Raw genomic sequence first — 16,224 nt, 5'->3', positions numbered from 1 at the left:
AGTATTGGCCCCTCTGAGAAGCTTTTCGTTGGTTTTCCTCTTTTCAGCAGTCTTCCAGGGTCCAAAGACTGAAAGTAGTAAAACAGATGTGACGGTCATTTAAAAACTGCAGCAGTCTGCTACTGTGTGTCAATAAAACCCAAGCCAATAAAAATGAATAAAAAATAAAGATGGGATTGATTTCACCATGTGGTATTAACCCCAACAACAACTATCAGTAATAAAAAATGTTTTTCAATTGAAAAACGAGGATTTTTTTTCTAAGCCTATTTTTACATTATTTCATTTCAGACTGTTGTTAACTAAACTTTTTTTCTTGAATATTTTTAAAACATAAAACCCTGATTGCTCTTGTATGAGTAAAATGTCCTTGCTACTCAAATATCAAAAGTTTATCAGCAATTAATTTGATGTAACGGATTTGTGACATTGTCACAAAATAATTGGTCCAAACAGCATGTCAGGTAGGTTTCTCATAGTATATAAAAATGCAAACACATCAGTTTTGAGGTGTTTTTTTGTTTTGTTTTTTTACACAGAAAATCCAAAGTTTAGTGTGTAACCAGTACATTTGGGGAAAGAGTGCATGCTCACATTCCTCTCCAGAATACACAGGTTATAAACAACCACATGTCGACTGTCAATAAACGTATATGTACTGCCAAACCTCTGCCTTGAACTGTTACTTTTTAACATGGTTTATAAGGATGTTACAAAACAATAAACTCAAATTTGCAGTTAAATTCTCATTTATTCTTTCATTGCTACAATTATGTATCATATTTTTAAAAAGTGTTATGAAATGCTAAAAAATAAAAAAGCTGTAACAAAATTTTCTAAGAAGCTGAATTTCCACACTAAACACAATAAATAGAAATGCAATCAGGAATAAAATGGAAACAACATTTGATTTAAAAAAGAAAAAAAGGACACATGTATTTAAAACAAATTCCACAATTATGAAAAAAATAAGTCACACAAAAGTGGGTGAAAATGTCAGGCCACTAAATTAAGAATATTCATTAGTGATCTGCTAGAGAATCTCAAGCAGTGGTGAGGTTCACATAAAGTTAGGGGACCGCAGATACTAGAACTAGACCTTTTATTTAATGAAAGAAAAGGAGTAAATCTTAAAATCAGTTTAGCACAATTTAACAGGTAGCCCGTGAATCTGAACAATTCTGTTGTCCCTAGCCTGCAGCAGCATTACTCATCTGCAGTCTCTAGATGTTTCACATGCTAGAAACTAGAGGGGACATAGATCATAGGAAACAGATTTCTTTTTACATTTTAAATTTTAAATGACCTTTTAAGGAAAAATACAGGGTCATTTTGAGTCTGTAAATATCTGGCAACTGAGGACACCAGTTACTCTGACAGGATTATACATAGTAATTAAAGGAGACCCAAGATAGATCCTTGGGCAATACCACAGATTAAAGAGAGGACACACCAGGTATCAAGCTATATAGCATCACTTCTTCTTGCTACTTGCTGCTAAATATCAACAAGCAAGGCCTATAAACAGCTTCTCCATTTTACCAAAGTCACTGTGTCAGGACTTCTGATAGTGGTGCTCATAAAATGAATGAGTAAAGAGAACAGAACAACCTCATAGGAGGATAGTGGCTGACAGCGGGGGTAAAACAGACAGCTGGTTAACTCAAGTTAACATATCATTAAAATGAATAATAATGATGAACAACACAGTGAATACATTCCAGTTTTTTTATTATTTTTGCTTCTTCAGAAAACCAGATATTGCATCTATTAGAGTGTATCTTGCAGAAGTCTTGTACTGTCTATGAGGTAAATGTACCAACTTTGTAATAGCCACTGTTGTTTCCATGATTGTTGTTTTTGTTTTAACATTTTAAGCCAGAAGACAAACATCAGATTATCCAGAAATAAAGAGGAATCTCACCAAGTAACATTTACATATATCTTTATTGTGCCAACTGATACCATGTAAATAAACCACCAAATGGAAGCAGTGAAAAGGAGGAAGAACACCAAGCTTACACAGCAAAGTTTACAAAAGACTCATTTACTAATAAAGTTGGCTTTAATTTTAGTGTAAAAATGATATCAATAATACCAGAGAGAAATCTGCAATAATATGTATTTTACTCATACAAACATTATCAGAAATAATATTTTCTTTCTTCATATGGCAGAAATAAGCATGTATTGATGAACAACTTGAAACTTTAAATTCTCCATTTCTGACAAAAATATACTCAAGACTTCACATCTAGTCTAGGAAAATAGTGCACAGCAATGGATTAGTCAGTAAAGAATAATGCCAAAGAGACGGCTATATTGGTATACAAAAGTGTTCATATATTAAAATATAACAGAACAACCATCCACAGACACAATCTTTTAAAAATCTGAAAGCACTGACAGTGTTTTCAAAGTCAGCTTCTGTCAGTTCTGACCAGATCTCGATGCAATAATGGAAAAGAACCAAAGAGGTGCACCATATTGCTTTAATGATTTAGTGATGACTATAACAGAGATGAGCAGTGACCTCATCTCTCAGTTATAGTCATCACACTTTTCTCAGCTCTAAAGTCGACGTAAATGAGTCGACTTTCAGCAGATTGTTACACCGGACTGGCATTTACAGTTTTTGTGTGTTTGGCACTTGCAGCAGCGTAATTCACCAGTCAGTCGCTAATCAACGATTTAGATCAGTGAGCTCTAAATGATTATCAAAACACAATAATGGAGAAAAAAATACCTATAAATATTCAAGTAAGCTCTGCCTTACTTCAGCTGTTCTAAACCTTTAAACGTTTGTTTTCACTAATCTGGAAATGCGAGGGCAACAGTCTTGGACATTTCGTGGCGTTTTCACATCACATTTCAGATTCATGGGAATAATTTAAATGAACTGGTGCACAGGCAAGTGTTGAAGCCAGTATGAATACCTTCAAACTACTAATGTGTCACATCTCTCTGAAAGATTACGATGGAGGACAGAGAGACCGATTAGGACTGATGGTTAGAATGCTTTCATACTGGCCAACTAAAACATTCTTGTTCACGATATGAATCAAAGCACCCCTCTCATTCTCATGTGGTCTGTATATGTACATGGCTCAGCTACTATTTTCCCTTAAACAGTCAAAACTCAGTCAAAGCAGGGAAACAAGGAAAAGTACAGTACAAAATACAACATCAATGATTGTACAGAACACCTGCAGGAGTCACAAATGTCTTCAAAGTGTCTTTTTGTCACAGAAGACTTCAGATTTGTCAAATGTGCACTTCAAGTCATTAAAATCTCACTGAAAAAAACTGAACATCGGGTGAAATTTCTCCGATTTTGTGCAGTTATCGGATGTGACGGTGGCCTGGCAGTCAGTCGCCTGATAGTGCGTGGAGTGGAGCTCACATGCAGTTGACCACGTTGCTGGAGCCTTGTCCGACGTCTCTGATCTGGCTGACGTGAGACGAACAGACAGCGACTCCAGCTCCAGCACGGCAGTGAGACACTGAGCCCACCAGCTCCCACCTGAACAGCAAAGATACACAAATCAATAGACAATTAACAACAAGAACACTTTGGACTTTTAGAGGTCATTTTAAAATTCCATTATTTAGAAAACTACTCAAGTCCTTCAAATGTTTTAGGCTAAATATATGGTACATATATAATGTACAAATAATCTATAATTATGGACTTATGAGTGTCTAATGAGTGTAGCTCAAAAAAACCAATCAAATTACAATGATAGATGGTTCAAGTCCCTATATTTTAATATTAATTTTAATTTTCAAATCAAGTGAATGGTTTATCGGTATCCAAGCTAGGAATGATACCAGGAGCCAAATCAGCAGTTGACATAATGTATTCTTGTAAAAAGATGATTAATGATGTTGGATCAATTTGCCCACTGCCAGTAACCCTACTTTCATCAGACTCTTATTAAGAATCATCTAATAAATACCTTGCTTTTTTATGTATATACATATTCTTGAAGAATAATAGTGGGGAAAAAACATTTGAAACAGGAATGCATCCAGAACATTTGCTGCTCAGTTTTACGCCTACTGAAAAAAGTTATTCTCTCACACCTCTGTACATGTAGAAACACAACCCTCATGCTTCTCCTACTGACCTGTTCATTCGTGGCTCAAAAGCCTCCACTGTGTTCAGGTAAATGTTCCCATTGTGTCCCCCGACTGCAAACACTCTTCCCATTACAGTGGCGACCCCGACCCCTCCACGTGGGGTGGTGAGCTCTGACACGTACTCCCAGCGGTGCATTCGTGGGTCAAAGCGCTCTACGGAGCTCAGTGGCGAGTTGTCATCAAAACCACCTTTGGAAAATTATAAGATAAGACAGTCATAAAAATTTTATTTTGGGGGGATTTTTAGGATGTTGTTATAAATGTGAAACTCCCATGCGAAATAAAAAAATGCGTGAAATGCTGAGAATATTAGTAAAACCTCACACTCAGGTTTAACACCTGTTTTTAACACTGTCTCCCATAAAGACGGCATTTAACGACCTCCCCTGTACACTTCATGATGAGGTTTGACACCTCAGTATAGATATCAACACTAGGACGACTATTCGAATACTTTCTTTGGGGATTTCAAGGGTAGCTGCAAATCCTCACTAATTACTCAAACAAATGTAGTTATTTTGTTCTATAAGCAGCTCTACAAGTAGCTATACAACAGCATTACATGTTTTTACCTGAAGCTGGTGAACCTCAAACAACTCTTTAAATTGAGGTGATGCAATAAAATCCTCTTTCTGTGAATCAGTTACCAAATAGCTTTACAAACAATGAACTTTCAGCTTTCTGGATTGAGCATTTGTTTGGTTCACCAAAGAAGCATGCATGAAAGAGGAAGCAAACATTGACAAACTGCATCATATAAATTCCGTGCAGTAAATTCCAACATTATTGGACTATCCAACGAATCAGCCTGTAGAGAAGAATATGACAAGTGTTCTCCTACAATTCCTCTTACCCACTACATAGAGGCAGCCATTGAGTTTGCTGACTCCATTTCCAGCCCGACGCTGTCCCATCTCGCAGACCTCTGTCCACTTGTTGAGATGAGGATTAAACCGTTCCACACTGGACAGTGACGCCACGCCGTCGTTGCCTCCCACAGCATACACAAAATTCTGAAAATGAGAGAGCATAAAGTAGTTAAGTGCTGAGTACATATCGCAGATCAGATAGATGTTTTTGACCTTTCTCTTCAGTTTTACCCCCAGTGCCACGGATCCAACTCCTCCCCTGGGGGTGTTCATCGGCGCCACGGCACTCCAGCAGTCACTTTCAATGTCATAACGCTCCACGTCGTTGAAACAGGAGTTGTCGTCCAGACCTCCAATAGCATATATAGGACCACCAAGGGCTGCCAGGGCTATCCCCCTCCTGAAATACATATGTTCATGAAACTAGCCATACAGTTAATGCTTCACAGAAAGAAACGTACATTCCTTACTATGGAACAGGATCAAAACTTGTAATTTTTTTCTTTCTGTGTGATCATTAAATATTTTTAAATCACTCCAACTTTTCTTCAGGAGTTGCACTGGAGCAAATTTTCGATTGATACCTTTTGGTATTCATCGACGCTTTCATCATCCACTTGTTAGTGAAGGGGTCAAACATCTCCATGTTTCCCAAGTGTTCATTACCATCATGGCCCCCAACAGCATAAACTTTGCCTGAAGAAAACAAATTGTAATTCCCTGTTTGTTTACCATCACATGACCAGAATATGAACTGATACCATTAATATTGACATACTGCACACTAATCAGAAAATCACTGATTGGCCACAATCCTATTAGTATCAAGCATTAGCAGCAGATCCTTAATGTCCAGTTAATTGGAAGGTGCAGCTCTCCTGGATCAGACTCATCTGTTCATTTCTTTCATGGTTATGCTTTCTTTCTCCTCAAGAACACTTGCACCAGTGAACAGCAGCATCCGACTGAGAACCATATTGGTATGAGACAATTTAACTGTGTGATCAGGAGGATCTGGCTCATCTGTGCCCACTTTTGACTTTACTGAGTATGTTGTACTCTACTCCCTCAGCTTCCATAGCTCAACATTTCATCGTTCAGGTGAAAATGTTCTTGTTTACATTCTGTAACGCAATCATACGACATCTTTCTTACCTCCTACAGATATTACGCCCACGTGACGCCGTCTGCTGTTCATTTCAGGGCCAAAAAACCAGCTGTTCTTAGTGATGGAGTAACACTCAATGCTGCGAAACGGGTCACCAGAACCGCCCCGGCCACCCACGCAGAACAAAACTCCTGAAGAAACAATTGGACAGAACAAATGCCTGGCACTCTGAGGTCTTCAGAAAGAAGATGAAAAACACTTTAGCCAACATGGAAAAGTTAATATAAATTACAAGTTATTAAAAGTTTTGAAAGATCTATTTGAGCATGAGATTCAGGGCCCTTATTTTTCATGGCATGGCAGCAACTTTTAAACTCAGTGCAGTGTTTTTGTTACAATCCCAGAGAACAATCCACAGGTGGACAGAGCAACCCACACATATTAAAATTACTCGCCAGAAGCAGGAGAAAGCTATTTGTTAGCATCCGAGTGAAAATTAGGTCTTGAATTTCTTTATTAAGAGAAGTCTGGAAAAATCAAGCAGAGCATTGCTTTCATTTATACACTGTCCTACATTTCTTTTAATAAAAACCAATGCAGTGTGACATCAGTGCATCTTCTAGAAGCAAAATATAAAGTCTTTCACTCCATTCATTGTATCTGACATGACACAAACTTGTAGCAAAATACTTGGAACCCCTGAGACACCCCCGCCTTTTCCCCTGTCATGGTGTGACAGTGTAGGTTTTTTGTCACTTTTGCAAAATAACTGCAGAAAGGCATAACTGATCAGTGGTCTTTGATCAGTGGTCATGAGTATTTGCATAATTATGATTAAGGAACTGACCTCCCAGCCCATTGTTCCTTCACTGGGCTGGTTTCAGTCATTATGCAAATGTACTGTTTATAAGATTTGGGGAAACCTGCAGTCAGCTGAGACTGAAGAAGTCACTTGGATGAGTGACAAAACGTTTCTCCCACAAAACGCTACGTCCAGATGAACAGAATCAACTTTTGGAGAAAGGCATAATATGTTTACCATTTTCCCAAAGCCTTTGTCCATTAAACACTGTGTTACTCACAGTGTTTAATGGACACTCAGCTTTGGCCAAATGGAATAGGACTGCAATTGTGATTTTAGTGTATTTTGGTGAGCTGACACACTCTACAGGCTCACTTTATGGACATTTGAGATTAGCAAACATTGCACTGTTTCTCTTGACCTTCGTGCATGAATTACATTTTAGGTTGAGGTGTTTTCAGGTGGCTGAAGTATAGCCCATTAAATGTCCAGTACCTTCTGTTGTAGCAGATGTCATCTGATTTTTGTTGTACATCTTCCTTTTAACATTAATCCAGGAAACCTCAAGCTGCATGGTACAAGGAACAGCTGTGATTGGCTCATGTAGTCAGGCACTGATTCAAATCTTTCCCTCCTAAACGCCTACTAGGGGTAACCCGAGTTTCTCTTTTCTGAACAGAGTATTTTCTGTCCTATTTCAGGCCTGCTTCAAAAGTTATTGGTGATGGTTTCTGTCTATATAGCTTACTATGGCTACCCTCAGAACAACCTGGAACCTATTCTAAATTGTCATCAAACCTCGTCTTTGTTGATATTTACTGAGGAGTAAAACCTGGTCATTAAGGGTACAGGAGAGGTCATTAAATGTCCTTTTTATATGGGAAGGATTCAAGGAGCCCTTGATTTGCTTTTGTGTGGAGTTCAATTAACAGAGCACGCATTTTCGATATTGCTCAATCATGTGTACATTTAATGAATTCAATTAATTGCGCAACCATACTTTAGACTGCTATAATATGCCTCTGCAGCTCAGCAACGATGTCTCACTGCCACCTTTTCAATTTTATTATGTTTAATTCTTAAAATGCAAGCACAGTTACACGTTACAGTGACTATTTGAAGTGAGGAGCATTAGGAATGAAGAGATAGTTTGGGTTGTTTCAGTGATATTCATCAGCACTGTGCTACTTATCTCTAGCTTGACTATAATTAAAACCCCCAAACCATCTGCCTATAACAGCAGATTTAAGGTACTAATGTAATGTGATGTAAATAGGTCCGTAACTGCACATGAACTTGCAAAAAGCCACTTGGTTTTATGTCTGCAAGTGTGCTTTTATAAAGATAAGAAAATGTGCTGTAATGACTTTCTAAATGCCATAAAACAAAAGACTTGTTACATGCTCACAGCAGAGCACCACCATATAAAGGTACCTGCAGTGTGCTTCCTGGGTATGGTACGGACTGAATACTCAAAGTCTGGAACCACCTTGTTGTTGAGGTGCAGGTGGTAGTTTCTGGCTTCATCCATCAAGTCACGACAGCTCAGGTTACCTTTGATCATCTCGTCTTTTGCCACGGTTCCAGTCAGAAACTCTACTGGTAGTAGGGGCAGGCGCACCTAAAGGAGAGACAAACATACATGCGGGTGTCATGCGGATGCTAAAGTGATTATATAACACTCCTTTTACTCACAGTTATTCCCCTAAACATTCAGGTAATCAGCAAACCAGGTGATAAACTCTGACTTCTGACACACATTCAAGAATACAACACTAATATAAAAAAGAAAAGAAAAAAAAACCTTTCCAGGCCATTCTCAAACCTGAGACATGATCTGGTCCAGCCAGGCCTCGTGATGCTGTGGGTTTGCGTTTAGCCATTTCACTGCTGCATTGTACACCTGTGTCTCCGAGTGAATATTGAGGTCGCTGGAGGACAGTAATGTACGCAAGTGCTGGGGAGACACACATGTGAAGTCCTCACACTCCACTACCTCTGTGAAGTGCTCGCAGGCGTAGCGGTCAGCCATGTCCATCAGGTCCACCCGATTGTGGCTCTCGGCAAAGGTTCGAACTGCCAGGCAGTTGGTGGGGTGAAAGTGTGCCTTCATGTATTCACAGCAGGCTCTCGCCACCAACTCAACCTATTTGAAAGAGGCAATAAATCAACTTCAAAAATTATGAGTTGGATTATATAGTTCAGTGTTTTTCTAGATTAAAACTGTCATTATGCATTAATGTGGTAAATCAAAACTATACTTGAAACGCAGGACACCTCTGTTCATGTTATAATCTGATGCTAGTGCTTGTTGTGCTTGTCTACCTGAAGGATGCAGGCAGCATAAAGCAGTGGCTGGACATTATCCACAGTTAAGGTGAGCTTGGAGGAATAAGCAAAATGCACCAGGTCCTGAATGGCATCACCATCAAAGTCTTTAATTTCTATCAGTTCCTGCTTGGCTTCAGACATCTCTGACAGGAACATGGCCCTGAGGAAATGAAAAAGTCACTTGAACACAAAGATTCAAAACAAGGCACCAACTAATGTTTAAAAATGCAACCATGGTTCACATTACAAGTTGCCAAAAATCGATACTTTGACAGCAGTAACCTTTTAGTCTATGAAAACTGATTTTAGCTGAAAATAAACTTTAAACACTAATAAGAGTTTGGATTTTTAAATAAATTATTGTAATGTAAATATTAAAAAATTTTCAAATACTGTTCATCTGCAGTACAGTGGTCCCTCATTTATTGCGGGTGTTACGTTCCAAAAATAATCCGCAATAGGTGAAATCCGCGAAGTTTATTTCTTACAATTATTATAGATGTTTTAAGGCTGTAAAACCCTTCACTACACACTTTATACATTTTTCTCAGACGGGCATGAACATTTTGACACGTTTCTCTCTTGTTTAAACTCTCTCAAAGTTCAAACCTTCGTAGAAAAACAAGTCCAGTATTATAGAATGAAACCAAAGTCAAACCATGTTTTCAGGTCCAGAACATGGGAATAGAGCAGATGTGAGAGAATTCAACATTAATGAATTAATGGTACGGAAGTGGAGGAAGCAAGAAGAATGAGTTGAGTAAAGTTTGATTGGTTTCACTTAATGCGCCTTATAATCCTTTGACGTCGACACTGTTGTGTTTGTTGTCTTCTGCTAGTGATGATTAATGTAAATTTGACAAGCTGAACGCATTCTGTACTGTACAGGAGACACGGCACGAGATTTATTGAAAATTGTCTACAGCCGATCAGGATGCAGAACACAATGCGCTGTAAAAAAACAAAAAGCCAAACATGCAAAAATTGCACACAAAAAAATCCGCGAAACAGCGAGGCCACGAAAAGTGAACCGCGATATAACGAGGGACCACTGTATGTTTTTTGTTTTTGGGCTTGCCGCTTCTTTTGTCTTTTTTTTGTGAAAACACACTGCACACCATGCTGTTGCAGGTTTTGAGCTGATAGATCTTCGGGAATCATCTTGTTGTTGCAAAAATACCAATTTATGCATTTCTCTGAAAACTGTCAGCTACAAGGACTGAAAATGATTGAAAAAGCAGCCAACATCGTAAATAAAAACTAAAGAAAAAGTAAAACTTAACAAATAAAAGGTGGAAAAGTCACTGGTTTGCCACTTTTGACCATTGTTATCTTATTTATTTGCAAACTGGATATGATGAGGGAGTTGTGGACCGTTCTTAGAACACAATATACAAAATCAAACCATACTGTGTTAGATAAGGCTTAAAACTAACAACTGAGACAATAAACCCGTTAGTAAAACTTTGTGTCCTTAGGTCGTACATTTTTCTGTACATACAGATATCTTTTTTTTTTTTAATCCAAGAAGTCTCCCCCCTATGGCTGTTAGAAAAAAACCCAGGGTTAAGACACCGATACAGGCAAAACATACCTGAAGTAAGGGATAACACAGGCCAGCACCAACTTGTGACAGTGTATCAACCTGCTGCCAACCTAGAAAAAGAAAAACAGAAAATACATGATACAAGCACACTTTGACATCATTAAATTAGGGCTACACGATTAATCAAATTTTAATCTCAATCAAAACTAGTTTCCTTCAGTGATACTGAAAAATTCATGGAGCTTACAAACACTGACTGAAATCACAGACACAACTGTATTCTTTTTGGCTAAAGTGCGTCCACTAAACATGATGAGTAAATGGATGTTTCAGGAAAATAATCAACTTTACTACAAAACATATTTTATCCCCTCATAGTTATGTGTGGCGATAGCTGCACTATATACAAAATGAGGGACCTCACTGCTGTCAAATGCTTTGCTACAAGTTTTATTCACATCATGAAAATCCAATAAATAGAGTGAAACGTTAGCTCCTAGGGGATGCACTTGAGCCAGGTGAATAAACATCTTTCACAATGTAAAAGAGAAAGCAGTGCCTTGTGGATTTATCTTTGTCTTTTCTTTGCATTACAGTTTTCCTGTAAGGGCTGCACCCAAATCAGGTGGATAAGGGGGACCAATTTTATTTCGATACACAGATTTGTGTATTATTAAGAATGTAATATGGATTATATATTATAGTATTATACTTCCATGAAAGAGCAATAAAAATGTCTATTGCCATGGAAATCAATAAATTATCCTGACAAATAATCACGATCTCAATATTGATCAAAAATAACTGTATAGCCCTAATGTACAGGGTGGGCCATTTATATGGATACACCGTAATAACATGGGAATGGTTGGTGATATTAAAGTCCTGTTTGTGGCATATTAGTATATGTGAGGGGGCAAACTCCTCAAGATGGGTGGTGACCATGCTGGCCATTTAGAAGTCGGCCATCTTGGATACAACTTTTGTTTTTCAATAGGAAGAGGGCCATGTGACACATCAAACTTATTGGTAATGTCACAAGAAAAACAATGGTGTGCTTGGTTTCAGCGTAACTTTATTCTTTCATGAGTTATTTACAAGTTTCTCTTTGTTCACAGCCATTGACATGTCGAAGAGGTAAACACGTGAAGAGCGGATTGAAATTGTGTTGATATCTGGTGAACGCAGTAACCGGGTCATTGCAGCAGATTTCAATGCACGACACCCTACAAGACCACCCATCTCCCACGCTACAGTTAGCAAACTGCTTGGTAAGTTTCGTGAAACTGGTTCAGTGTTGGATTTGCCAAAATGTGGACGCAAGAACACTGTCACTAATGAAGAAACATCAGTGGCTGTCCTAGCTTCATTCAGCCAGAGCCCACAGTGTAGCACTCGCCACATATCACTGGAGAGTGGCATTAGTTAGTGGCATTATTATCCCCTTCGGCGGATATTAGCTACTCACAAACGGCACCCTTACAAACTCCAGCGACTGCAGCATCTCAACGAGGATGACCCAGATCGGCGCACAGAATTTGCAGAATGGGCAAAACAAAAATTGGAACAGGACCCTCAGTTCACACAGAAGATTTTGTTCAGTGATGAGGCAAACTTTTATGTGAATGGTGACGTTAAACAAAACCACCGCTATAGGTCTGACACTAACCCACATTGGATGGATCCCTCCAAGACTCTTGGCACAACAAAAGTGATGGTTTGGTGTGGTATATGGGGTACAATGATAGTGGGTCCATTCTTCATCAATGGAAACCTCAAGGCCACTGGATATTTAAAATTGCTACATGATGATGTGTTTCCCTCTTCATGCACTGAAGCTGGCACGTTCCCTGAGTTTTTCCAGCAAGATGGTGCACCACCACATTATGGGTGCCCGGTCCGAGCATTCCTAGATGAACAGTTTCCTGGAAAGTGGATTGGTCGTCGTGGGCCAGTTGAATCGCCCCCAAGGTCTCCCGATCTGACCCCCTTAGACTTTTATCTTTGGGGTCATCTGAAGGCAATTGTCTATGGTGTGAAGATATGAGATGTGCAGCACCTGAAACTACGGATACTGGATGCCTGTGCTGGCATTTCTCCTGCGGTGTTGCTATCAGTGTGTGAAGAGTGGGAGAAGAGGGTTGCATTGACAATCCAACACAATGGGCAGCACATTGAATACATTTTATAAGTGGTCAGAAACTTATAAATAACTCATGAAAGAATAAAGTTACGTTGAAACCAAGCACACCATTGTTTTTCTTGTGACATTACCAATAAGTTTGATGTGTCACATGGCCCTCTTCCTATTGAAAAAACAAAAGTTGTATCCAAGATGGCCGACTTCTAAATGGCCACCATGGTTACCACCCATCTTGAGGAGTTTGCCCTCTCACATATACTAATGCGCCACAAACAGGACTTTAATATCACCAACCATTCCCATGTTATTACGGTGTATCCATATAAATGGCCCACCCTGTATATAAGTTACTCCTTAATGTTCACCATGTGATGTGATTTTGGCATTAGTTCTGAAATTGTGAATAGGCCAATCTAAAAACCAAAAATCAAAAAGTAAAAAGGAACAAATTTTTCTCGAGTCCAGGTGCATAGGCCCACCTTCAGCGTGACGTCACAGAGTTCACCCACTTCATAGAAATGCCGGAGGGAGTTATGGAAGTCCTTCCAGGCTTCATGAGCCTCAAAGACAAAGGACCCGTCAGGTTCACATTCTGATTTCAATGCCCTGCTTGCAGGTCGCTTCTCCTTGGACTTCAGCTGTTTGGCATGGTCTGGCACCACATCCCCCGGTGCCATAGTGGGCTACAGGAAACAACACCTAGATGGTAAAAATAGAAGCCAGTAAATACATAAAATCATATTCTTTCCACTTAGGTATTTTTTGTTTTGCAGTGTTTTAACAATACAGATGCTTTAATTCTATTTAAATCAGGTTATTTTATGTTAAAATAACTGCAAATGTTCACACATAAGTGTCTGCTACAAGGAAAGCAGTGGAATAGCGAATCTCTTCTCCCGTCTCTATATTCATGGCTCATTCATAAGGCTCTATCGCTGTTCATCTTTTCTCAGTTTTATAGTGTAAGACTGTAAAACAACAAAAAACCCAACCCAACAATACTAACAGTCTAATCACAGCCTGTAATCAATAATAAGTGCAATTTTTAAATTCCACTGAATTCAACTGCATCCAACAACTGCAACCGCACAAATAACAGCAACCTTCAAGAGAGGCAACGAAGAGGAAGTGAGGGGTGGGGGACACGACCTGTCAGCTGAGCAAGTTAAGTCAGTATTCCTCCCCGTTTTAGTGTCACTTCTTCACTACTTTAGCAAAACACAGGAAAAGCAGTTCCCTCAAACACACAAATCACACTTTAAAAATGAAAAAACTCAACAATCTAATCCATTAAAAAAACCTACCGATCGATGAATCTGATGAACAATTTCCAAAATTGATACGTCTTTATTTAAGAACAGGAAGTGAGAGTAACAGCTGAAGCTTTAAGCTCCACCTATGCTTTACAGATGATGTACTGTCTCGCTTTTTTTAAGCTATGCCCCTGATACTGAATAGCCTCAGTGTATCGCCCCCTCATCACTAGTCCTCTCAGCTAAAAGAGCAGAAAACATCAAGTCCCATCATATGCACTTATGATCAAAGCCAATCGCCACTTCTCTTCTACTTTGTAGGCTTGTGGATAGGCTTCAACATATGTAGGGATGCAGCAATATCCATTTTATTTAAAAGGCAAAAGCTGGGTTGGCCTAAGCAACCGTTGGAGGTGGTTTTAAGATGCTAAGATGATATACTGTGTTATTTTATTTATAAAGAGGAAGTGGAGTGAGAGAGTCAATAATTTAACGACAGATGCAGTGCACAACTACTGCTCAAAGTGCACACAGAAGGATGATAACAATCACATTTTCTCATGTGACACAAAAATCAAGACTCCCACTGATGAACTAACGGGATCAATGTGAGGCACTTTAGCATACAAAGAGAGTCACGCTCTTCCAAAGACCTACAGTTGTCATGTCAAATTACTTCACCTACTTCCAAGGGAGCACTGCAAGTGCCCTTAATGAGGTCAAATGTTGTTCTTTGTCATTAACTGACTAATAAAACTGACAAGTGAATGCACACTGAGTTAAGGGTCAGGCAGCTCTTGAAAGTGTCTGATAAATGTCAAAGGGCCAATCTGCAATACAGTTATCTGCACAGAGTTTGCATTTACATCATCTTCTCTGCCATGGATAGCATTTAGCACACTTCATCTACACCTATAGATTATTGTCGCATTTATCAGATATTATATCTTGTACAGGTCTCATGCTTTAAGTAGCCCTCAGTGCACTAAATAATCTGCACCAACTTAAATATTGCATCTAGCTGTTCTGCGTAAAGAACATTAAGGACAGGTTTCATCCAAGATTGTTTTACTGCATGTAGGTAGGTTGTTAAACTCGGTCAAAACGGTCAACAAAACAACTGAACTAAAATCTCTGTCGACATACATTCATCCAAAGGTCAACAATTTGTGAATCGAGACGCAATTATGGTTTAGTCTCCACAGTATAGCACCACTAGTTAGTTACACATAGTATGCTCGTTTGTGTCTTAAAAACCAGGGAAATGAAATTACTGCTCTGCATTATAAATCTAGACAGCCATGCTAGCAGCAGATTATTGGCTAGCTTGTTTGCTAAAAGCAGCTACTAGGCAGATTAGCATTCGCATGACAGCTAACGTTGTCTGACAGGAAACGGACAAGATGAGGACACAAATTTAGCCCCCCAAAAAGTTACAGCAGAACTGCGATAAATAAAAAAGTTAATTTTCATAAGCGTTCAAATGAATTATAAAGAAATACCTCATGTCGCAGCGAGAATTAAGATGCCGGCTTCATTGAGAGGAATGCTTTGCTGCTTGGCAGTGGCACGTTTGTTGTGATTCCAGGTGCTTCACGGGTAATGTAGTTTCAAAGTACAGAAAAAGAAGCCGAAGTAACAAAATGTAAGCTAAATAAAGCGGTCTCTGTGACACCCTGAAATATCCCCCACACACCTGCCTCTCGGTTCTGAGATACTGACACTTTAACGTTGATGTCTGACATCTAAGACATTAAATTTGATACCGATAAAAATACCAATATCAAATCTGTTACAGTGTAATGGTGCCAGCTTAAAAGTTAAAGCATCTAAAAAGCAGTACAACAGTACTATGGTGTGTGTGTGTGTATAAATAAAACATAAGAAGCTAAAGAAGTGGGTACAGTAGATAACACTTGGGACAAATAAAGCCCTAAAGTGGGGAGAAATGTGCAAAGTAAGGACATTTAAGATTGTAATTACAATTACACAACTCTATTCTCCAATAAAATCTTACATAAGATCGCAC

General features: G+C 38.9%; 1 protein-coding gene across 2 annotated transcripts; it reads right to left on the bottom strand.

Moving 5' to 3' along the window:
• Positions 1-1,712: 1,712 nt before the first annotated feature.
• klhl8 (kelch-like family member 8) lies at positions 1,713-15,844 on the bottom strand. 2 transcript variants are annotated; one of them, XM_086301033.1, is made up of 12 exons: positions 15,698-15,844; positions 13,422-13,641; positions 10,848-10,909; positions 9,248-9,413; positions 8,919-9,068; positions 8,357-8,543; positions 6,168-6,311; positions 5,597-5,708; positions 5,244-5,412; positions 4,997-5,156; positions 4,131-4,332; positions 1,713-3,523 (listed from the first exon to the last, which is right to left on the bottom strand). In XM_086301033.1, exons 2-12 carry the CDS (start codon positions 13,617-13,619, stop codon positions 3,400-3,402), a joined length of 1,674 nt encoding a protein of 557 aa, XP_086157159.1. In that variant the 5' UTR covers positions 13,620-13,641; positions 15,698-15,844; the 3' UTR covers positions 1,713-3,399. The 2 variants fall into 2 exon arrangements, with proteins under 2 accessions (XP_086157159.1, XP_086157158.1); XM_086301032.1 differs by having other exon boundaries at positions 1,714-3,523; positions 8,748-9,068.
• Between the last annotated feature and the right edge of the window lie 380 nt (positions 15,845-16,224).

Source organism: Aulonocara sp. 'chitande type north' Nkhata Bay, linkage group LG7 (assembly GCF_057382095.1).
Source record: "Aulonocara sp. 'chitande type north' Nkhata Bay isolate Kocher_YH1m ecotype deep benthic linkage group LG7, A_spYH_male_GT1.1, whole genome shotgun sequence".
Classification (NCBI taxonomy): Eukaryota; Metazoa; Chordata; class Actinopteri; order Cichliformes; family Cichlidae; genus Aulonocara; species Aulonocara sp. 'chitande type north' Nkhata Bay.
This window is presented reverse-complemented; position numbering and strand designations above follow the sequence as displayed.